The sequence below is a fragment of the Juglans microcarpa x Juglans regia genome, chromosome 8D (genome assembly GCF_004785595.1).
Source record: "Juglans microcarpa x Juglans regia isolate MS1-56 chromosome 8D, Jm3101_v1.0, whole genome shotgun sequence".
In the NCBI taxonomy this organism is placed as follows: domain Eukaryota; kingdom Viridiplantae; phylum Streptophyta; class Magnoliopsida; order Fagales; family Juglandaceae; genus Juglans; species Juglans microcarpa x Juglans regia.
In genome coordinates, this window is record NC_054608.1 from 27,493,571 (window position 1) to 27,517,269 (window position 23,699).

At 33.1% G+C, this 23,699-nt stretch overlaps 2 protein-coding genes across 3 annotated transcripts; both read right to left on the reverse strand.

Annotated features, from left to right (window-relative positions):
- Nucleotides 1-528: 528 nt before the first annotated feature.
- LOC121242613 (cysteine-rich receptor-like protein kinase 10) lies at nt 529-4,065 on the reverse strand. The gene is made up of 5 exons (XM_041140521.1): nt 3,685-4,065; nt 2,845-3,055; nt 2,426-2,663; nt 2,118-2,268; nt 529-987 (listed from the first exon to the last, which is right to left on the reverse strand). The coding sequence occupies exons 1-5, from the start codon at nt 3,883-3,885 to the stop codon at nt 613-615; spliced, it is 1,176 nt and encodes a 391-aa protein (XP_040996455.1). The 5' UTR covers nt 3,886-4,065; the 3' UTR covers nt 529-612.
- Nucleotides 4,066-10,417: 6,352 nt separating this feature from the next.
- LOC121242614 (cysteine-rich receptor-like protein kinase 10) lies at nt 10,418-12,737 on the reverse strand. 2 transcript variants are annotated; one of them, XM_041140522.1, is made up of 4 exons: nt 12,467-12,737; nt 11,736-11,946; nt 11,317-11,554; nt 10,418-11,159 (listed from the first exon to the last, which is right to left on the reverse strand). In XM_041140522.1, the coding sequence occupies exons 1-4, from the start codon at nt 12,668-12,670 to the stop codon at nt 10,991-10,993; spliced, it is 822 nt and encodes a 273-aa protein (XP_040996456.1). In that variant the 5' UTR covers nt 12,671-12,737; the 3' UTR covers nt 10,418-10,990. The 2 variants fall into 2 exon arrangements, with proteins under 2 accessions (XP_040996456.1, XP_040996457.1); XM_041140523.1 differs by having other exon boundaries at nt 11,018-11,159; nt 11,324-11,554.
- Between the last annotated feature and the right edge of the window lie 10,962 nt (nt 12,738-23,699).

The following is a 23,699-nucleotide window of genomic DNA, read 5'->3' on the forward strand; positions in this document are numbered from 1 at the left end:
TCGAAAACGAGAGAAGAAAAACGGGAGACGGAAGAGTAGTCGCCACCAACACAATCCTAAACACAACCTCAACAACTTTTGGGTTTTGAACCTGAAACCCCCTTGCAACAGAACATGTTGGAACTCGGATACTAACGTGCTATAATCACCAAACCCAAACAACAAATTTGACCGGGATTTGGTTTTGAAGCTCTCCAGATGATGGCATCAAGCGGATAGGCACAGGTCGGAGTGCGACCAAAGTGCCTTCGCAAGTCGAAGTGCTGCCCCGCATGCTGCTGTCACCAGCACTTGTAGAGTTGAAAACATGTGCAAATACCTAGCAACACCCAAAGATTCAACACCTGATCAGGGATTTGTAGCAGACAGCTAGCCAAAGCTTTTTATGGGACTATATCTTGCAACAAATAGATCAGTAGTTGAGATCCAATGCTTGATCTCGAGAAAACTAAAAGATTCAATAGATGCTCCATGCCATTTGCTAACCGTAATCGATGAGGCAGAGATGATTTTAATGCACAAAAGATAGAACAAGAAATAGCAGAAAATTGGAAAAAGATCTTTACATGATATGAATAAAACTAATTACGCTATACAGGATATAAATGCAGGTCATCTTCCTTCGTCAATGGAAGAAACAGAGATAGAATTTCTAGAGAACTCCTCCACAATACTACTGCCTCCAGAAACCTTGGTAGAACCGGTATTTGTGCTAGCAGTAGCATTGGTACGAGTGAAGGTAGACCCCGTGGTAGTAGTCCATCGTCCTCCACGGCCTTGAATTCCAGGCTTACCCGGTCTGGGCAAAGTAAATGAGTCACTTGAAAGCATGAGATGAACAGTGCTCATGTCGGGTCTCTCAGCAACAGTTTGTTGACAACATAACAATCCTAGCTGAATGCACATTGCTGCCTCATCATTATTGAACTTGGTTAAGCTTGGGTCAACTAATTCCAATGCCCTCCGTTTTTGATGCAGCATCCATGTCTACATAAGATAGCAAAGAAGGAGAAAAGGTAGAATGAATTGACCAGCGTGAGGCAACAAACAAGATGAAATTGACAATGGTGACTCAATACACAAGAACTTCAAGGCAATACCAAAAAGGATTGAGGCTTGTCATAAATGCCAAAGGGCCTTTCTTTTCAGAAAACTTAAGAAAGATATATAATTTTTTTAATAGATCAGAAAACTTAATAAAGATAGATTAAAAAGAGTAAGAGATTGAGAAGAAGGGCATGTCTGGGTAACACCAAACGTTCCCAAAATTCCCAACTATTGTCAGAACTTCATTCCCAAGCATCACTCAATCTCTATTTCAAATTTTAAACTTTTCATCTAATCATTACCTAATCATTACTTAAACACAAAAACCAATACAACTTTTATAAACTTCAAAACAAAAATTATATTAAAAAATTATATTCAAACAACTTTTTAACTTTATCTATTCACTTTCACAAACTCCAATACAATACCTATTTTTAAAAATATTTTCATTCAACTTTTTATTTCTCATGTTCCAAAACTCAATAAAACATCTTCACTCAAACTATTTCACTACTATTCACAAATCTTGAGATACTTCAAGCATCCAAACATGTCTGTAAGGCGTAATGTGCTTGGCAGCTGCATGCATATCTTAGAAAACATTCAGTAATTTTTCTAATATTGGCACGATCTTAAAACATATGGCACGGAAGGTTACAATTATAGAAGAGTGCTGCTAAGGGTACTTCACCATTCGCATCCCCTATACAAACTTATGGTGAAAATTTATGTGGAACATACCAAGTCAACCACTAAACTCACACACTCAAAGACCACATAAGCTACAAAATAAAACAATAAAAATAAAAAACCAAGAAAAGAAACCAAATTTTTCTAAAAACTAAAAGATGGGCTGGGGCAAAAGGTAAACCCCAACTCACCCCCTGCAAGGCCACTAGCCACACCAATGCGCGCTTCTGCACAGGTAGCAGCAAAGGGGGAGATTCCCCCTTTGTACGGCTTGCCAGAGGTGATGGTGGGTGAAGGGGATCCCTTACACCCAGTACCTCTCATATCAGGTATTTTGTGTAATATTTGCATCAAAGCTCTCAAAAGAAGAAACTTACATAGCTCAGAAGGTCTGCCTTCTCTGCACCAAGCTGTCCATCGTGGTTCTTTCTGCCACTAACAATCTCTAACACCAAAATTCCATAACTGAAAACATCTGTCTTCACGGACAAATATCCATGCATTGCATATTCAGGGGCCATGTAACCACTGCATTCAACGAGAAGGATTATTTTTTTATTCTTTTGACCTAGCTACTAACGTTAACAAATTAATTCTAAACATTGAGTAATATCAACTGAAGCAGAAGACAACAAATTAAGAACAAGATGCAAATAAGTAGAGTTGAATTGCAGAATCTACTCACTGAGTACCGGAAATCCTAAATGTATTTACATGGGTGTCTTCCCCAGGAAATAGCCTTGCCAAGCCAAAATCTGAAATTTTTGGGTTCAAATTCTCGTCCAGCAATATATTACTAGCTTTGATGTCTCTATGAATGATCCTTTCTGGCGCTTCTTCATGTAGATAGAGAAGACCTCTTGCAACACCTGTTACTATCCGAAATCGTGTCGTCCAATCCAGGGATGCAGACTTGCTTTTATCTGAAAAAGTTTTCACCAGTTTAGCTGTATTCCTCCTCATTCTCTCCATCCCCCTTCCCAAACACGCAAGAATAGACAAAACCCACCCCTTCTAATGGTGACCACAGAATGTAATTGATATTCAATATACACAAATCAATTGGCAAAATATATTAATCTGTAAACGGACAGGGATTTTTACCAAAGAGAAAGTAATCAAGGCTTTTGTTAGGAAGATATTCATAAACAAGCATCTTCTCAGGCCCTTCTGCGCAACAACCCAATAACGTGACCAAGTTCTTGTGCTGAGTTTTTAGTAACAGTTTCACCTCATTAGTGAATTCTCTGAGCCCCTGTCTTGAATCTAATGATAACTTCTTCACAGCTATTTGTTGGCCACTTGGCATCAAGCCCTACACGAAATAGGCAAAACATTAGTGAATAACAAATTAACGAACGTATCAACGAACACGCATCTAAACATAACAGAGAGGAACGAGGACATTGGTATACACTGTTGATTAGTATATAACATATTAAAGCTTTTGGATTGATTCCATTAAAGGGAAAGGTACAAAAAGTCCAGGATAGAGCTTCGTAGAGAGGTTTTGAAAAAAAAAATGAAGAGAAAAGGAGAAAAGAAAATGATATTGATGGGAACCTTAGGTGCAGAAAGCCTGATCATCAATAAGAATAGAGTACAATGGGAATGAGGATAGATTTCAGTGAGTTATTTTTGGAAAACTTTTGAGGGTACACGGGACCGGAGTTTACTCTGGAGGATACATCTGAAGATCTGCCTTCGAGAGGTTACCAGAAAGAAAAAAAAAAAAAAAAAAACAGTTATTTTTGTCGAGCACACAGTTCCCACCATTGAGAGGAAAAATCACCCAACAACATTCATCCTTTACATCATTCCACCCAGACTTTCCCTCTTAACAAAAAAAAGGGACCCATATATTTTTGAAAAGCTTTCTCTTTCTACAAAACTAGAGAGAGAGAGAGAGAGAGAGAGAGAGAGATTCTGGGTTTCTCAAATTACCTTGTATACGGGACCGAAGCCTCCATGACCGAGCTTATTAAGTTCGGAGAAGGCATTGGTGGCGATTTGCAGGACACGGAGCTCGAAGAAGAGGTCCCACGAGTCGGCAACAGCGTCGTCTGCTGCGTTCTCACCGGCTGTTCGGCTGCAGGCTCTCAATCTCTTCTCCCAGAAAACACGGAGACCAGAGAGACAACTCATGAAGACATCAATCGGAGGAACTAGCCGGGGTGAATCGCGATGAGAAGCTTTATTCTTCAAGCTTCGTTTCAATCCGCGTACGGAAAGGCCAGGTGCTGTCGTAGTCTCTGTTCTATTATTTCCGATGATCGGCGTGAAGAATGGTTCTGTTTTTTTTTCTCAGAACATATGACACTTTGCTACCTCGTATTCAATTTACAACGTACTTTCAAAATTATTAATTATATCAAAATACATTTTTAAACTTTTAAAATTTCACAATTTCTCTTTCTATCTATTAGCAGCATTAAATCTAACAAAAATTGATTATACGTATTATTTATATACATAGCATTTACTGTAAAGATATAATTTTTATCTAATTTATTATCATTAATTATATAAAATATAAAATAATATATACTATCAATTTGTAATAAATCATAAATTATTAAATAATTTTTTTATTAATTACATATAATTAATAAATATCAAATAATTTTATTGTAGATATAGATTATTCAAACTTACTTGCAACTTAGATATAAAATAATTTTATATATGGTTAATGATTAATGATTTATTATTAATTGATAGCATATATTATTTATATTTTATATGGTTAATAATAATAAATTATATAAAAATTATATTTTTATAGTAAATTTCTATTAGATTTAATATTACTGGTAGATGAATGGTAAATTAAAAAGTTTTAAAAGTTTAAGAGTTCATTTTAACATAATTAATAATTTTAAAGGTACATTATGAATTAAGTAAAAATTTGAAAGAGGAAAAATCCAATTAACCCCATAACATTCTATTGGAATTCGAGGTTCAACGTGCGTTTCTTGTAGAAGTAGAGAAGTGAAAAGTAGGAAAAAAAAAAAATTGAGCGAAAGAAAATGGTTGCGTAAGAAAATATCAAGAGGAGAGAGAATATTTTGAAGAAATAATAAAGTATACATTTACTTCATCTATGGTTATAAGTGAATTTGACTTTACTTTTAAGTAGTGTTATATATACTTATAATTTTTATTTATATTTTTACTTATAAAATTTATGTTGTCGATTTTATTTTTAAATTCAAATTTTGAATTTCAAATTTCATAATTTCTAGCATATTAATAACTGACATATAAAGAAATAAATTTTTTAGAACTTTTTTTTAAGTACAAATAGTATTTTTCATCATTTAAATACTTTGGATTTGGGTAATGTATGATAGATCTGATTGATCAGTCGAGGAAACATCTAAATTAAAATTTTATGTAATACGTAAGGTCATGTATATATATATATATATATGCATATATCGTATATAGCATAGACGAAGAAATGGGGCCCGACTTGGTCGAAAAATAGTGAAGACGAATAAGATTTCAGAAGATGCGAACTAGTAGATGAGAAGTCCCTATCTTCGTGTTTCGTTTGAATCTATTTCATGGTTATACGAAAGGGAGTGCTACGTTTCATATGAGAAGATGCAAAAAAAAAAATCAAAATAGAAGATGAGAAGAAAAAGATGAGAGGTACCCGATCTTTGTGGTTCTTTGTGGGGTAGGAGAAGAAGAAGATGAAATCAATCTCTATGGATTTCCAAAGCTTGCTGCATTTCAACCTAGCCGAATTCAATGAAATGCTCAGTTTCATTTTTACACGTGGATAGACATGTTCACGGGGTTCCCCAACCCCAGCTGCGAGTAGAGTTTCTATTTTTTATTCAACTTTTTCTCTATTCTTTCCTAAAATCTAAAAAATACTAAACGTAAATTATCTTATTATTATTCACAAACTATCTAACTACTATTCACAAAATTTTTATCTTATCTCACTTCCCAAACCAGTCCTAATTATTCAATAAAAGGTAAACAAGAATTATAAGTATATCATTACTATGGTAAACAAGCAAGTACCATCAACAATAGGCAAATGTTATTTAAAAAAATAAGGCAAAATCAATATTCTCAAATCAATAATTGTTTGATAAATGTTGTTTAGTCTAGACTTTATCATCTTCAATTATGTTATTTAATATTAGGGCTGCAACCCGACCAACCCGCTCCATGTTTTGGATCGACCCGACTTAAAAGCGGCCCAATCCGTTATGGGCCGACCCGACCCGAGATTGGAACCAGGTAATGGTAACCTGAATCGTGTACAAACAGATTAAAAAAAAACCTTACAAATCCCATTATCCCTATACAATCTGATCAAAACCCAACATCAGCCAATACAAATAGAGCACATTTTCTCGAGAATTCATGGATAAATGCACAATCCCTTTCCTGAATTTTCAAATTTAACCAATGCCCACTATTACAGACAACTTGAAAGTATCCTCACCCCATCACTTCAAATTTTCTAGGAAAAATAAAGGAAAATCGAAGCTGGGAAAGCAAGCTAAAATAAGGGGGAATTACAAAAAAAAAAAAAAATGCGCTGGGAAAATCAAACCCCAGTGTTCGATCCTTTAATGCTCACCCACATGATGTCTCCTACCCCTGCAATGTTGGTAACCAAAACCAAATTAAAGTAACAAAAGCCGTTAGTGAATCTGATGCCTCATTGCGAATCCCTATACAAATCCCCTTATAATCTCATCTCTCACCCCCCGAAACGTTTTCGACCACAAACCCATCGGAGGAAGAAGAAGAAGAAGAAGAAGAAACTTCAGTAGCGTGATCCTTAGTGGAGGAGCCGACACCACTTATGTGCAATTTCTCGAGCACAGACTCGATGTCGATGTTGTTCTTGATGGCGACTTAGAGCCCGGTAATGGAAGCTGCAGAGGTCGCAGAGTCTAGAGATGGCAGCGTTGTTCTTGTTGGAGGCTAGGGTTTCTGAGTTTTTATTTTAAGTGAGTGAACTTCAAGTTTCAACGATGGAGAAGAACTACCCCTTTTTTGGTCTTTATATCGGTTTCAGCAGGTTCGACCCGCAAGCTACTTCAACCCGCTATTTTGGTCGGGTTGGATCGGGCCATACGGACGGGCCGGGTCCTAATGTTTTCTGCACAGGCCTATTTAATATGACGTATTTTAATAATTTATTAATGTTTTTCACAGAATAATAACTTATGGGAAATTGCTTCATTCATAAAATAATTTCATAAAAATAAATTGACAAATTGTCGTGATTTGAAATTATACATCAAGTCTATTTTATAGTGAAAAGAACTTTACAATCAAATACAGTACATCAAATCAGATTATGAATTTACCTTTTTTTTAATCCTTTTAATCCTTTGTGGATCTAATTAATAATTCTTATTTAAGTGATTGAAATAAAAAAATAAAAAAAATTACCTAAAATATATAGACATTATTAAACGTGAACAAAAAAAATAAAAATTCAAACTATCTGTTGGTGATGATTTGTGACGTTCTACTAAACTTATCCTAGTCAACCTCCGGATACGCGTTCCTAAAATTACATAACCTTGTTTACTTGTCAAATGACTCAAATGAACTTGTCACACTACTCCTATTTTCCATATATTGCATAATTATTAAAATTAAATCAAGTCACAATTTCATTAAAAAAAATCTATTTATCATCATTTTTACTATCATCCTTCCAATATTCTTTGATGTGGAATCAAATAATTGGTTCATAAGTAGAATATAACAAATAGTTTCTAATCATAAGACTGTGTTTGGGTGTTAAGGCGATCTCATATGATTTATGTTGATGTATAAATAATAGTATTTTATGAATTTAATTAAGGTGTGTTTAAATGTATGAAATAAATTGAAATATATATTTGAATGAATAAAGTAAGTTAAGATATAACTAACTTTTCATGAAAAGTTAAAAAGGTAGTGAGTCTCATCAATGATTAGTTTGAGATAGGGCTGTAATCAAGTTGAGTCATGCAAGCCTTTGACTTGCCGAGCTCGCCTCGACTCAAAATACTCGAGCTCAAAATTTTTATTTATTATTTGTTCAAGCTCTACTCGGTAAGCTAAACTTCCAACTCGAGCTCGACTTGAGTTGTTTATTTTTTATTTTTTTAATAAGATTTAATAATTAATAAATTAGATAAATAAAAAAATAAAAAATCAAATATTGAATTTGTACAACTAACAAGTAGAACCTCTATTGAATTATAAGATTTTAAAAATTTATAAATAATTAATATTTAACTAGTTGATATTAATCCTTAATAATAGTATATTATATGGCTACATAAATTATTTATACATACACATAATATAATAGCATATATATATATTTCATATATAGTTCCCACATACTAGTATATGAAATTATTAAATCTTATCGACTAATTATTGTACAAATTATAAAATATAGTTATGAAGTATATTCAATATATAGACATAAATAATTACATTACATATTATATATTTAATTATAAAAGTGCTATGCTTGAATTATTAGTTTTTTTTAAAAGGAGAAACTAATTCATTAAACATGTAACAATACATCACACAAGGCTGCCTCTCCCAGTGCTACATTCAAGACCTCGGGAGGGCCATCCTTGAGCCAAGCCTTTTCATAGCTATCCCTAATTGCTAATTTGGCTGCCATATGCGCAACTTTGTTTACTGTTCTTTGAACAAACCTCACAAGCTTGATTCCTTCTCATTAGCAGTTGCATATCCTCTATCATTTGGCCAATCCACGAGTTGTCTTCACCTTTGGAGTTTATTGCATCCACTATTGCCTTAGCATCCCCTTCAAAACTAACTTGGTTGAAGCCAAGTTCTATGCAAAGATCCATAGCTCTAAGAAGAGCAACACTTTCAGCTTGGGCAGCTGAGGAGATATGATCCTTTGGGCCTGTCACCACTGCTTGTACCTGTCGATTGAATCTCTGATGATAACACCCAAACCCATCCTTCCCTCTTCTTTTTGAAAGGATGCATCAAAGTTCACTTTGACATAATGCCAAGCAGGCGGCTTCCACTTCAGGTCGAAACCTCTCTCAATAGAATCTGCTACACTCTTTGAACTAATCTTATTGGTTTCCTTAAATAGAGATAGTTTGGCCTAAACTTGCCTCGCTAGAATACCAGGATGCATAAACTGGTTTTTAAAAATGAGAACATTTCTCCTATTCCATAACTGATACCATGTGGTTGAGGCCATCTCCAACCTCTCTTTACTCAGCTTGTTCCTCATCTCAGAGGTGTTTCGATTTTTTTGGTGAGTTTTCTAGATGGAGGTCAAAGTTTCTCTCTCAACAATGCGGAAAGTTAACTATCTGTTAATTGAGTAGTGTTAAGTTTACACAGAGATTTTACATAAAAAAAATTTATATACTAATGTGATTTAGTATACTACGTTAGATCAATTTTATAATAAAAATAATTTTAAACATTTGATAAATCACATTAAACTATTTCGTTTATAAAATAACTTTCAAGTTAGGCATTTGACACATCTATAAAGAACTTATAATGTCCATAGCAATGTGCAACCTGGAATAAATTTTCAATTTTAAGAGTGTATATTATTATTTTCATTACTTTTAAAATATAATTCCTTTTGGGTACTCTCTTTCTGTCCTAAACATATAAATCCTATTTTCTAACGATTTAAAAAATCCAACGATAGAAGTTGTCAATTTGGCCACAACGTGACCAATTGATTTTTTTTATTATTATTTTTATGTTTTTATATTATTTTTTGCTTTGACGCATTAAATTCAACAAGCAGCTAATTTTCCCATAATTAAAGCATGTTTCCATGGAGATTGACAAGTGGCAACTCCTCCCAATGTAGGAGGAATAGAGTTCCAAACGAAGTCTTTGGTCAAAATTGGAATTTGATTTCAATTTGGACATTTTATTTGTATTTGTTTTGGCAAAGACCAGATAGATTTAATGTTGGTTAAATTAAATATGTATATATATTACTTTTTAGTAGTCTTATTTTTCTATTTCAGACTTTCAGATAGTAAATATATAATTTTTTTAAAGAGAGAATGAATGCCAAGAACTTCAAGAACTTCAAGGCAATACCAAAAAGGATTGAGGCTTGTCATAAATGCCAAAGGGTCTTCCTTTTCAGAAAACTTAAGAATGATATTTTTTTTTAATAGGTCAGAATACTTAATAAAGATGAATTAAGGTTGCGTTTAGATATTGAACTGAGTTGAGTTGAGTTGAGTTGAGATGATAAAATATTGTTAGAATATTATTTTTTAATATTATTATTATTTTAGAATTTGAAAAAGTTGAATTATTTATTATATTTTGTGTTGGAATTTGAAAAAGTTATAATGATGAATTGAGAACATGTACGGGCATGTTTGGGTAACACCAAACGTTCCCAAAATCCCCAACTATTGTCATAACTTCATTACCAAGCACCACTCAATCTCTATTTCAAATTTTAAACTTTTCATTTAAACATTACCTAATCATTACTTAAACATAAAAGTCAATACAATTTTTACAAACTTTAAAATAAAAATAATCTTAAGAAATTATAATCAAACAACTTTTTAACTTTATCTATTCACTTTCACAAACTCCAATACAATACTTATTTTTAAAAAAAATTTATTCAATTTTTTCTCTACATGTTCTAAAAACCAATAAAACATCTTTACTCAAATCATTTCGCTATTATTCACAAATCTTGATATACTTTAAGCATCCAAACATGCCCTATTGTGCTTGGCAGCTGCACGCATATCTCTAGAAAACATTCAGTAATTTTGCTAATATTGGCATGATCTTAAAACATATGGAGCGGAAGGTTACAATTATAGAAGAGTGCTGCTAAGGGTATTTTCACATTCGCATCCCCTATACAAACTTATGGTGAAAATTCATGTGGAACATACCAAGTCAACCACTAAACTCACACACTCAAAGACCAGATAAACTACAAAATAAAAGAATAAAAATAAAAAACCAAAAAAAGAAACCAAATTTTTCTAAAAACTAAAAGATGGGCTGGGGCAAAAGGTAAACCCCAACTCACCCCCTGCAAGGCCACTAGCCACACCAATGCAGCCTCTGTGCTGGTAGCAGTGAAGGGGGAGATTCCCCCTTTCTACGGCTTGCCAGAGGTGATGGTGGGTGAAGGGGATCCCTTACACCCAGTACCTCATATTAGGTATTTTGTGTAATATTTGCATCAAAGCTCTCAAAAGAAGAAACTTACATAGCTCAGAAGGTCTGCCTTCTCTGCACCAAGCTGTCCATCGTGGTTCTTTCTGCCACTAACAATCTCTAACACCAAAATTCCATAACTGAAAACATCTGTCTTCATGGACAAGTATCCATGCATTGCATATTCAGGGGCCATGTAACCACTGCATTCAACGAGAAGGTTTATTTTTTTATTCATTTGACCAAGCTACTAACGTTAGCAAATTAATTCTAAACATTGAGTAATATCAACTGAAGCAGAAGACAACAAATTAAGAACAAGATGCAAATAAGTAGAGTTGAATTGCAGAATCTACTCACTGAGTACCAGAAATCCTAAATGTATTTACATGAGTGTCTTCCCCAGGAAATAGCCTTGCCAAGCCAAAATCTGAAATTTTTGGGTTCAAATTCTCGTCCAGCAATATATTACTAGCTTTGATGTCTCTATGAATGATCCTTTCTGGCGCTTCTTCATGTAGATAGAGAAGACCTCTTGCAACACCTGTTGCTATCCGAAATCGCGTCGTCCAATCCCGGGATGCAGACTTGCTTTTATCTGAAAAAGTTTTCACCAGTTTAGCTGTATTCCTCCTCATTCCCTCCATCCCCTTTCCCAAACACGCAAGAATAGACAAAACCCACCCCTTCTAATGGTGACCACAGAATGTAATTGATATTCAATATACACAAATCAATTGGCAAAATATATTAATCTCTAAACGGACAGGAATTTTTACCAAAGAGAAAGTAATCAAGGGTTTTGTTAGGAAGATATTCGTAAACAAGCATCTTCTCAGGTCCTTCTGCGCAACAACCCAATAACGTGACCAAGTTCTTGTGCTGAGTTTTTAGTAACAGTTTCACCTCATTGGTGAATTCTCTCAGCCCCTGTCTTGAATCTACTGATAACTTCTTCACAGCTATTTGTTGGCCACTTGGCATCAAGCCCTACACGAAATAGGCAAACATTAGTGAATAACAAATTAATGAACGTATCAACGAACACGCATCAAAACATAACAGAGAGGAACGAGGACAATGGTATACACTGTTGATTAGTATATAACATATTCAAGCTTTTGGATTGATTCCATTAAAGGGAAAGGTACAAAAAGACCAGGATAGAGCTTCGTAGAGAGCTTTTGAAGAAAAAAAATTAAGAGAAAGGAGAAAAGAAAATGATATTGATGGGAACCTTAGGTGCAGAAACCCTGATCATCAATAAGAATAGAGTACAATGGGAATGAGGATAGATTTCATTGAGTTATTTTTGTCGAGCAAGTTCCGTGTAGGAAAACTTCCGAAATTGCGGTGCACAGATCGGGATTTACTCTACATCGAGCTGTCCTGCCTTAGAGAGGTTACCCGACGTAATTAAAAAATAAAAGGGACCATATATTTTTTAAAAGCTTTCTCTTTCTACAAAACTAGAGAGAGAGAGAGATAGATTGTGGGTTTCTCAAACTACCTTGTATACGGGACCGAAGCCTCCGTGACCGAGCTTATTAAGTTCAGAGAAGGCATTGGTGGCGATTTGCAGGACACGGAACTCGAAGAAGAGGTCCCAGGAGTCGGCAACAGCGTCGTCGTCTGCTGCGTCCTCACCGGCTGTTCGGCTGCAGGCTCTCAATCTCTTCTCCCAGAAAGCACGGAGACCAGAGAGACAACTCATGAATACATCAATCGGAGAAACTCGCCGGCGTGAATAGCGATGAGAAGTTTTATTCTTCAAGCTTCGTTTAAATCCAGGTGTTGTCGTAGTCTATGTTCAATTATTTCCGATGATCGGCGTGAAGTATGGTTCTGTTTCATTTTCTCAGAACATTCTATTGGAATAGTCAAGAAATTTATCTCAAATTAATTTATCAATTTATACATTATATAATAATAAAATAATATAAATTTAAATTTAAATTTTATCATTATAAATTATATATTAATTAATAATTATATTCTAATTAAATAATTCATAAAACAGAATCATATATCTAACAACTCCGTCACTAATTTTTCCCAGGCATAGTACATTTGGTTTACAGTAACCAGGATCGGCTCAATGGTAAGACTATTTAGACTATTGTCTAAGTCCCCATCTTATTAAGACTTCAAAAAATAAAAATGAAGTATTTTTTAATTTTTTTCTTAAAAATTTAAATCATTTCACTAAATAAAATTTAAAATAATTTTTATATTTTTTAATATTTGCAAGGCCTCATAATAGTAAATCTAATATTTAATACAATGAATTATTTATATTTTAATTTTTTTAAGATCTTCCTAATTTGAGATAAAAAAATTTGCATTAAGACCTCATTTTACATTGTTATATTAAATATAAATTCAAAAACACTTTATTTAAATATTTTAAATAAAATTTTATTTTATTAAAAAATTTAAAATTATTTTATATAATAATTTATATTTTATTGTATTATAATTATCAATAACTCACTTAAATTTTACAATAGACCTCTATTTATACTGAGCCGTCCCAGATAGTGACAACATGTGGGTTTTGATAGGGTCACTACGTTTCTTGAAGAAGCAAGAAGTGAAAAGTAGGAAAAATTTTTGGGGGAAATAAAATGGTTGCATAAGAAAATATAAAGAGGTGAGAGTGTGTTCTAATAAAGAAATAATAAAGTATACATTTGCTTCATCTACAGTTATAAGTAAATTTGACTTTACTTAACAGCTTGCCTAATTCAATGCAAATGATTTTTCATGTCTAATAGCTATTTCAAAAGTTTTATTTACCTTAAGAACAATGTAATTTTTGCACTTTTTAAGAATCCAAAGAAAATGGAGTCTGCAACAGATCGTATGGTGCCCAAAGAGTGTCCAATGGGCAAGGTCGGTTCGTGTTTAGTCGAGCTCAGGGCTTTCCTTTCTCTCTCCAATGCAAGAGACTCATCGGACCCGGGTGTAGATCCCGGCAAAGTCCCCGAAAGTTGACGCCGTTGAGTCCATGATGGTTCCACCTCTGATTAACTGGAGCTATGTTACGGGCAAACACGAGCAGAAATGGCAGCAGAGATCCTAGTTCGTATAACCTCATCCTCTTCTAGAGCTCTATCCACTTCTCGATCCTTCTCGTGTACTCTCCAGCTCTCCACTGGTCAAATGGGGATGGAGGCCACCAAGACTCCTTCTGTCTTCGAGGGAAGAGCCACGTCAAACGCAATGTCGCGGGGTTCCCTAGGGCAGTTGTGAGTAGAATTTTTGTTCTCCAAATACCTGAAAATGCCTCACTATCCAAATTAGGCTAAATCAAGTCACAATTTCATTAAAAAAAAAAATCTCTTTATCATCATTTTTACTATCATCCTTCCAATATTCTTTGATGTGGCATCAAATAATCAGATCATAAGTAAAATATAACAAATAGTTTCTAATCATAAGCTTATATTTGGATACTAAGATGATCTCAGATGATTTGTGTTGATCTATAAATAGTAATATTTTATGAATTTCATTGAGATGTGTTTAAATATATGAAATAAATTCAGATATATATTTGAATGAATAAAGTAAGTTAAGATATATTTAACTTTTTATGAAAAGTTTAAAAAGTAGTGAGTCTCATCAATGATTAGTTTGAGATAGGGTTATAATCGAGCCGAGCCATGCAGGTCTTTGGCTTGCCGAGCTCGACTCAACTCAAAATACTCGAACTCGGCTTGAATTGTTTATTTTTTATTTTTTTAATAAGATTTAATAATTAATAAATTAGATAAAACAAAAAATCAAAAATCAAATATTGAATTTGTACAACTAACAAGTAGAACCTCTATTGAATTATAATATTTTAAAAATTTATAAATAATTAATATTTAACTAGTTGATATTTATCCATAATAACAATATATCATATGGCTACATAAATTATTTACACATACACATAATATAATAATAGATATATATATTTCATATATAGTTCCCACATACTAGTATATGAAATTATTAAATCTTATCGATTAATTATTGTACAAATTATAAAATATAATTATAAAGTATATTCAATATATAGACATAAGTAATTAGATTACATATTATATATTTAATTATAAAAGTGCTATGCTTATATTATTAGTTAATATATATATATATATGTATATATATAAGTGTATGTATATATTTATCAATATATGAACGAGTTTTAATCAAATCGAGTTAACGAGTCGACTCGGGCATAAACAGCGGGCCTTAATAAGCCTTAACCAAGCCGAGTCGAGTTTTGTAGGGTATGTATCATTTACTAATCGAGTGGATATTTGCTTTCATGGACGAGTTTTTTCTTTTATCCAAGTCGAGTTCGATTCGAGTTTAGCCAGACGAGTACCCAGTAATGTTAAACTGGTTCATTTACAGCCCTAGTTTGAGATAAGTTGATATGTATTTGACACCTAAAATATACCCTTAAAAGTTAAAACAATGCCATGGAATGATGAGAAGATTTGAGTAAAGTGGATGGTGTCTATAGCATTACTCTTCATAAAATAGGCCTAATCTTTTTCCTGAACTTATATCTCATTTGTAATATACCTTCTAAACTTTTAATCGAGTAGTGTTTTTTTTTTTTTTTAGAAAATAGACTTTATTTCATTCAATGAAACCGAAGTTACAGCTGTAAGTTATCAATACAGGGAAAAACCCGTATTACAAGCCAACCTACGCCTTTGCTCTGGGCACCCCCACACACAAGTTTCTTTGTGACAAATATTGTCTTAACTTTTATAAACTCTCGCCTAACAGAGAAGAACGCTCTGTAAAAACTAAACTAAACGACTCATCTTCTAAAAGAAGAGAAGTACTATCTTCATCCTCCCAAAGAGGATTACTATCTCTCTGACTCCTTCCAAAAGAGGAACGAGACTCTACTGCTATGGACACTAAGTTCAATAGCTGATTTCTTTTATTAATCAACATAAAACAGAGAAACAAATTACAAACACTAAGAAACACTACAAAACAGAGAAAACACTGCATAAAGAGGCTGTAGGAGCGTGTCCAAGACACGCGCCAGTCGAGGCCAAAACTGGATAGATGATCATGGAGGTGCCGGAGGCGCTAGATCTAGTAGAGCCGTGCGTGGCACCTAAAAAGAAAACTGCATGGAGGCGTGTGGCGACCATGCGCGGACTTCAATCGACGCGTGTAGGAGACACGCCACTCCTTTGGACGTCGCGTTCGATAGGCTGATAGATCGCCGCGTGGTGTCCTCCGATCACCGAAAGGTCTCCAACTGGTACTCTTCCCTTATTTGGCCTGAAATAACTAAAAAAACAAAACAACAACATAAAACACAAAAAAAGTACTAGAATGAGAGGATGTGAGTTTTCTAGACGGAGGTCAGAATTTCTCTCTCAACAATGCGGAAAGTTAACTATCTGTTACTTGAGTAATGTTAAGTTTACACAGAAATTTTACATAAAAAAAATTTATATACTAATGTGATTTAGTATACTACATTAGATCAATTTTATAATAAAAATAATTTTAAACATTTGATAAATCACATTAAACTATTTAGTTTATAAAATAACTTTCAAATTAGGCATTTGACACATCTATAAAGAACTTATAATGTCCATAGCAATGTGCAACCTGGAATAAATTTTCAATTTTAAGAGTGTATATTATTATTTTCATTACTTTTAAAATATAATTCCTTTTGGGTACTCTCTTTCTGTCCTAAACATATAAATCCTATTTTCTAACGATTTAAAAAATCCAACGATAGAAGTTGTCAATTTGGCCACAACGTGACCAATTGATTTATTATTATTATTATTATTATTATTATGTTTTTATATTATTTTTTGCTTTGACGCATTAAATTCAACAAGCAGCTAATTTTCCCAAAATTAAAGCATGTTTCCATGGAGATTGACAAGTGGCAACTCCTCCCAACGTAGGAGGAATGGAGTTCCAAACGAAGTCTTTGGTCAAAATTGGAATTTGATTTCAATTTGCACATTTTATTTGTATTTGTTTTGGCAAAGACCAGATAGATTTAATGTTGGTTAAATTAAATATGTATATATTACTTTTTAGTAGTCTTATTTTTCTATTTCAGACACTCAGTTAGTAAATATATAATTTTTTTAAAGAGAGAATGAGGTCGACTCTATTTATTAAAAAATGAAAAGTGTTACAATCACAAACAGATGTCATAAAAAAATAATAAATTGATATGACTTTATATAATACATTAAATCTATTTTATAATAAAAATATATTTATAATATAACGTATCACATCAAATCACATCAATTTATAAATTTATTTTTATAAAATTTTTTTATAGATAATAAAGAAAGTTGTAAATTAACAATTAGGACCGTTGTTTACTTTTTAATTGGCAGACTAATTATTGACTATAAAATTCAAATTACCTGCGGCAAAGACTGTATGCATGGAAAAAGTCAAGAAAATGACGAGTAACTAACGTCTAATTAATATCTGATCATCTGAGATAGTTTCGTCTGAAATAATCTCACTTTTTTTTTTATTTAATCCTAACTCAACATTGTTGATTGATGAGTCTTTTATTATTATTCCATCACTGCAATAATAAATTAATTATTGATGAGATCTATTATTTTTTTAATTTTTCTTAAAAATGTTAAACATATATCAACCTTTTTATAGATTCAAACACATTGTATAGATTTCAACATATCTCAATAGAATTCACAAAACTCAGTCAAATATCTTAACTCACTATTATTTACAGATAAATTCAAATCATCTAAGATAATTTTAGCATCTAAATGAAACCTTAATCTCACAACTTCAGAACTACTGAATACGACAACCCCCTCTTCCACCCTAGATGGCTAGATTATTACCCTACCTTAGTCAAAATTTCCGTATTCAATAATTGTACCCTAGCGACAAGAATTCAAAATTTTTCTACCAAGTTCTGAAGAATCGCTATAATCGAGCAAGATGGTATCTATTTGTGGTGAGAACAGAACAAAGATCAACACCCCTAAGGATGTCAATGAAGAAATAGTGAAATACTTTAAGAACTTGTTTTTTAAGAAAATCTCAAAGCACTTGTTCTCGGACATATTCGGTAGTCTATTATTATTTATTATTTTATCATTATTTTTTATCTACTTTTTATTACTTTTTATTACTATTTAATATTTTATCATTATTTTTTTACTATTTTTCATTATTATTTACAGAATATCTGATATAATCTCACTACCCAAATGTAACCTAAATCTCATAATAATTGAGTATTCCATCAACATTAGATAAGAAATTATTCAAATTAGCCAATTGAACAATTTAAGAATGGAAAATACTCTAGCCACAAAAGAATTACACAAAAATAATCTTCCAAACTGATGTGATTAGTCAGGTTATCAAGTTACTTTTATTGTAAAATAGATCTAACCAATTAGATAAAACTACATCAATTTGTGAGATTAATTTTATGTAATTCGTTTGTGAATGTAACAATACTATTTAAAAATATATTAAATTTGAGTCTTGATAAAGTTGGAAGTCTCCTATTATTTAAATGGACCCTCTCACACTTGAATAGCATTATGCATTGTTCATGTGTGAGAGAGTTCATTTTGATCCAACGAGAGTGTCGTAATTCTAGCATTACGAATATAATTTTTTTTATATTAATATATAATATGGGGTGGCGAGTAATGGAATTAAATTCTATTTGCAGTCACGTTTGCGTACTCTTTTGCACACAAGCTGACGTGATTGGTTGCGTCACTTTTTTTTTTTTAATTTAAAATAACTACCGAGTTTTGCCATATCAGCGGAGTGCACAAGGAGTATGTGCAATTGACTGTATGTAACAGAATTGTTCTTATAACGTATAGACATTTAACATGTGTATTGTACCTTTAACATATTTTACTAAGAAAATTTATATTCTGATCTAATCAACTATACTTGGCAATTTTTTACATGACTTGTGAACCTAAAAAGAAATCATTAAGTTAGGGTTGAAAGTCTCGCTTTATTAATTAAATAGGTCGAGTGAGAGTTCCTTCATATATGACCCTAATTTGATTTGATACAATCTGAACACACAACACATGATGTTAGCACAGCTTGAATTTGATATCTTGATCTAATTAATTAAGTTGACCATTATTGTTACAATCCAAAATTTGATATAAAATTAATGAGTTGAAAAAGAAGCGTCTGACCTGTTGAATAATTAGAAGATTCGTATATATGGCACATATTTAATTTGACACAACTTGAACGTAGCACGAGGTGCAAACCATCGTTTAAATAAATATGATTTTAAAAAACTTGTATTTCTTTTTTCAAAAAAAGAGTGTTGTTGTGCATCACACCTATCTTAATTAAAAAAGAAAATTTTCATATTATTATGCATGCAAGGCATACAAAATCAATGACAATAAAGCATTTCTCGATTTGACTATTTCGTAGACCCATGTGAGCCTTACTCGCTGTTGTTAACTTTTAATGACAACTATATTGAAATGTCACGCCCCTAACCCCCTTTTGAGATTTGATGGAGATTGAATGGTCGAGATATGCAACACTAGGTTACATGCCCTCGTACATGACAGTTAACATGCAATGCACCTAACATGTTTCTAGTATTTTGAATAAATCATAACAGAAAGTAACTCAATTGAACAAATTGTACCAGAATAAAATAATATCTCCAAATTCATACATAACTTCAAAATACAGCATAGTTGTTCCTAATCCATCAAATAAAACACATAACAAAAAGCTTAAATCATTTTATTGGAGTATCATACTCCTTAGTTACAACACCCTCAAATATTGTTCTCAAATTTCATCAACATAAACGAAAAGTTAACTAAAAATATCATCAATAGTTGCATCATTCCAACATAACTGAATTCCTCTTAGTCAATTTCATCTAATCCAGTTCGTTTTTCTTCATCTTGACTTGATAGCTCTTGACCTATCACAACTTATACTAGTTCGGGGCGGGAATGGTAATGGAACTACTATGATAAGATTTTTCAAAACCTAAATAAATTATGCCACAAACATACAACAGAAATAATATAAATGTGACTAATAGTAAACATGGGCATGTAAGCATGTACATGAGCTTGCATTCATAAAACTATAATTTTCTCTAATCTAGATTATTTTATAAAAATTTAGAGAATTTCATGACTTCATAACATATTTTCTTTCATAAAAAATATTGTATTTTTATTCTTCTTGCTCATGGTACCTCATGACCCCCTATATAAACCATGTGCACCTATTTTTTTATCTTCACCACTTGACGAGTAACGCCTGTCTGTAGCTTCCTCTCAAGAATATTTAAGTTTCAAGAAATGTCTTTCACCATAAGTATTCTAACACACTCACCAATAAGAAACCTCTTACCTTCGCTCTCGGACCATTACTATCCCATTCGAAATCGTTGATTATTTTTCATTAATTTAGAGAATTCTACTTCATATTTACTCACTCGAAAGTAGACAAAAAGTTCTATTAGGATAATCCTCCATCATAACTTGGGGTCTTGACAAAATAACTTTCAATGCATGACTTGTGCTTCTTTGCATGTATACATACCGATGACATTTAATCATGACATGACATATGATAACTTATAGCAAAATAAAACATATACAATGATCATGAGACATTTACACATAATTATATTTATCTTATCCGAGTGAAAATTAGAAGCTAACTTACAGACTGTTGCTGGTGAGTGTTTCATGTTCTTGTTTTTGCGTAATGATTATCATGTTAGCACTCAGCATTGAAAAAGTTTTGTTAAAAACTAAAAATAACCTTTCTAATATCTTAAAGACTTTTTGCTGAATGAACCTTGGACTTTTTACTAATTACACAATAACTCCTATAATTTTTTTGACCATTTGTAATTTGACTTCAACTTTACCCATCTGCATAACTTCCATTCTTTTCTTTCTAAACAGAACTTTTATCAATGTTATTCTCATGTACTGCATGTATAACTATCAATATTGACTTGTTACAAGCTTAAAAAAGAAGCTACATCCATCATTCTCTTGTAAACTCGCCACCCAAAAATCAATGAGCAAAAAGGCACAAATACTCTATTCATTTTATCACTTAAACCTAACACAAATACGTCAGACAACCATTGTTCATGCATAACACACTCACATACTCAAATCTGTCCAGTCAACATTCATGAACACTTCACCTAAATCCATAAGTCTCTTGACAATTACTCATTTCCAAATCATGACCCAACACAAATGCATGTTTCCCTATTTTTCTGTACCCAAACATTCAGTTACAACACCATTGAATCTCATAAACATATTAATCCATATATAACTTAAATCAACATACAACAAACTAACACAATCACATGACGTCAAAATCATAAATCTATCCATACTATATTTAACTTTACATACACCAAACTACCATAGTTACATAGGCCTACAAGCTCAAATCATGGCCTTCCTTGATCCATGAAAGCCAACCAACAACACACCATCAATATATAAGATACGTCCATACCATTTATACTCCAATACAAGCATAATCACCAAGCTTTATAAGCTTCACTCATGGCTTCATAACATCCCAAACATATAGTCATATAAATTTCATCTATACATATTACATTCAATATGCACATACGAATTTGTCCATTATTTAGAAACCGACACAATCATCATACTTTTCAAACTTCACTTATATTTCCATTATTTAATCCCAATAGTTCAAAATGATCCATCTCAATCCAAACTCTATAAAACATTTCAATATAATTCAATTAGGTAGAATGGTGCAAGATTAAGTATAATCAAGCAATTATAAACAACTCACATGCTCAAATATCAAGTACAAGTGAAGCCAAGGATTTAACTTGAAATCTGCCCAATGCATGCAACCAACCCAAAGAACTCATACTCACTTCATTTGTCATTCAATTTCAACATAGATCCACCATACAACCATATAGTCTCACAACCTTCATTCATACCTAATACATTTATCATATATTAAATTTGTCTACCTTATATAACCAACCAAAAATATCGTTGTATCCTACTCATTCACACCTAAATTCAACATAAAATCCATTCAAAACGCACACTCTATTTACAACTTCATCCACATAATATACTTAATACATATAGCTTTGTCCAGCCAATATTCACAATAAGCCCATTGACAAAGTAAGCTCATGATTTCATAATTTCAAACATTGATATTTCTCTGCTTATACACCCAAAACACAACATTATTTAATCACATAAACATAGTGTTCTTTGCTCTAAAGAGATAGGGTTATACCAAAAATTGAGGAGTGGTGGACGAAGGTGAGCATGGTGACAGAGGGAGGAGACATGCGTTTTGCTCTATTTTTATCATAGAAACAAGAGTTGTTGATGGGTTTATATCATGTGTTGATGATTGTTGGTTGTGAAGAAGGGGTGCAACGAGTAGTGCGCAGTGTTGCTGAGGTGCTTCTTGGTGGCTGGCCAAGGTTGGTTGCAGTGATAGGCGGTGCACAAAGGGGTTGGTTATCGATTCAAGAACAGAGTGGCTCTAGCTTAGTCGTTTCCATGGTGGCTCACGGCTAGGCACGAGTTGTTGGTTGTGAATGGAGACTACGACTGTTGGTTATTGTTGTGGGTTTGGGTAGATGTTTGGCAGCTCACGATGACGTCTGTGAAACCTAGTGCCTTTCAATGATGGATTGCGTTGCAACCGAGAGGGTGGAGGTGAGAGATCTACTTGCACAATGGGGTAGAAATTGATACCGGTGGTCTTAGTGGTTGTCAATTAGGGAACCAAGGGTTTCAGTGTACTTGAGTTAACTTCAACTAAGCTAGTGGCATGCAAGTCGGGCCGGACTGATGGTCCTCAAGTTAGATTTCAAGTCATTTAGTTATTTACTTTTTTAGTCTGTAGTCGCTACATGGGTAGGTAGTTAATGTCCAATCTACTTTATTTAAGTCTTTAATTTTGAACTGGCTCTACGCTTTATGTTACAGGCTTATGGCCTTAGGTTTGTTTCTATTAGTGTACCTGATAATGTATCTGCTGGAGGCAATGTCCTATAGTGATCATTTTGGAATGTTGCAGACCTTTCTTATCTTTCTTTTCTCCCATTGCCCCCCTAAAAAAAATTGGAGCTCCCCTCGAAGAGAGCGTATCTATATTCTTTTCTCAAATACCTAATGTGTTATAAAAGTGGTATCAGAGAGACACCGATATCTGATTTTACAAATTTACAATCCATGGCAAAGGGTACTAGACTAACTCAGTTATAAAATGGGCTCAATGCCCTAAAGAAAGCAATAGATGACCAATATAACAACTTGGAAACAGAGATGCTTGCCCTAAAAAGGCATACTGACTCCATTGTCCAGCAACTTTCAGGTTTAATAGTTGTGCTATAGAGGAGAAATCACACTTAATGGTGTCAACACTAGATGTCCATACTAAGGAGGAGGAAGCCAACTCAAGGAATGGAGGAAAGGTGTAGACAAGGACAGTGTTTCTGGACTTTAGTCTTCTATGGAGAGGATCCAACTTGTTAGATCTATAAGGTACACCAGTTTCTTGCTTTTCACAATACCCTGCCACAACATAAATTAAAGTTAACATCATTTCACATGGAGGGAATAGCCCTAACTTAGCTTCAAGATCTTAGGGAGTTAGGACAAATG

What these genes read in the sequence shown, in the direction of transcription:
- LOC121242613 (XM_041140521.1), bottom strand. Translation starts at nt 3,885, where the DNA reads ATGAGTTGTCTCTCTGGTCTCCGTGTTTTCTGGGAGAAGAGATTGAGA. An exon ending in CCTTGATTACTTTCTCTTTG is followed by an intron (nt 2,664 to 2,844) that starts GTAAAAATCCCT and finishes AAACTTTTTCAG; the next exon opens with ATAAAAGCAAGTCTGCATCC. An exon ending in AGGCAGACCTTCTGAGCTAT is followed by an intron (nt 988 to 2,117) that starts GTAAGTTTCTTC and finishes TATCTTATGTAG; the next exon opens with ACATGGATGCTGCATCAAAA.
- LOC121242614 (XM_041140522.1), bottom strand. Translation starts at nt 12,670, where the DNA reads ATGAGTTGTCTCTCTGGTCTCCGTGCTTTCTGGGAGAAGAGATTGAGA. An exon ending in CCTTGATTACTTTCTCTTTG is followed by an intron (nt 11,555 to 11,735) that starts GTAAAAATTCCT and finishes AAACTTTTTCAG; the next exon opens with ATAAAAGCAAGTCTGCATCC. An exon ending in TTTAGGATTTCTGGTACTCA is followed by an intron (nt 11,160 to 11,316) that starts GTGAGTAGATTC and finishes CGTTGAATGCAG; the next exon opens with TGGTTACATGGCCCCTGAAT.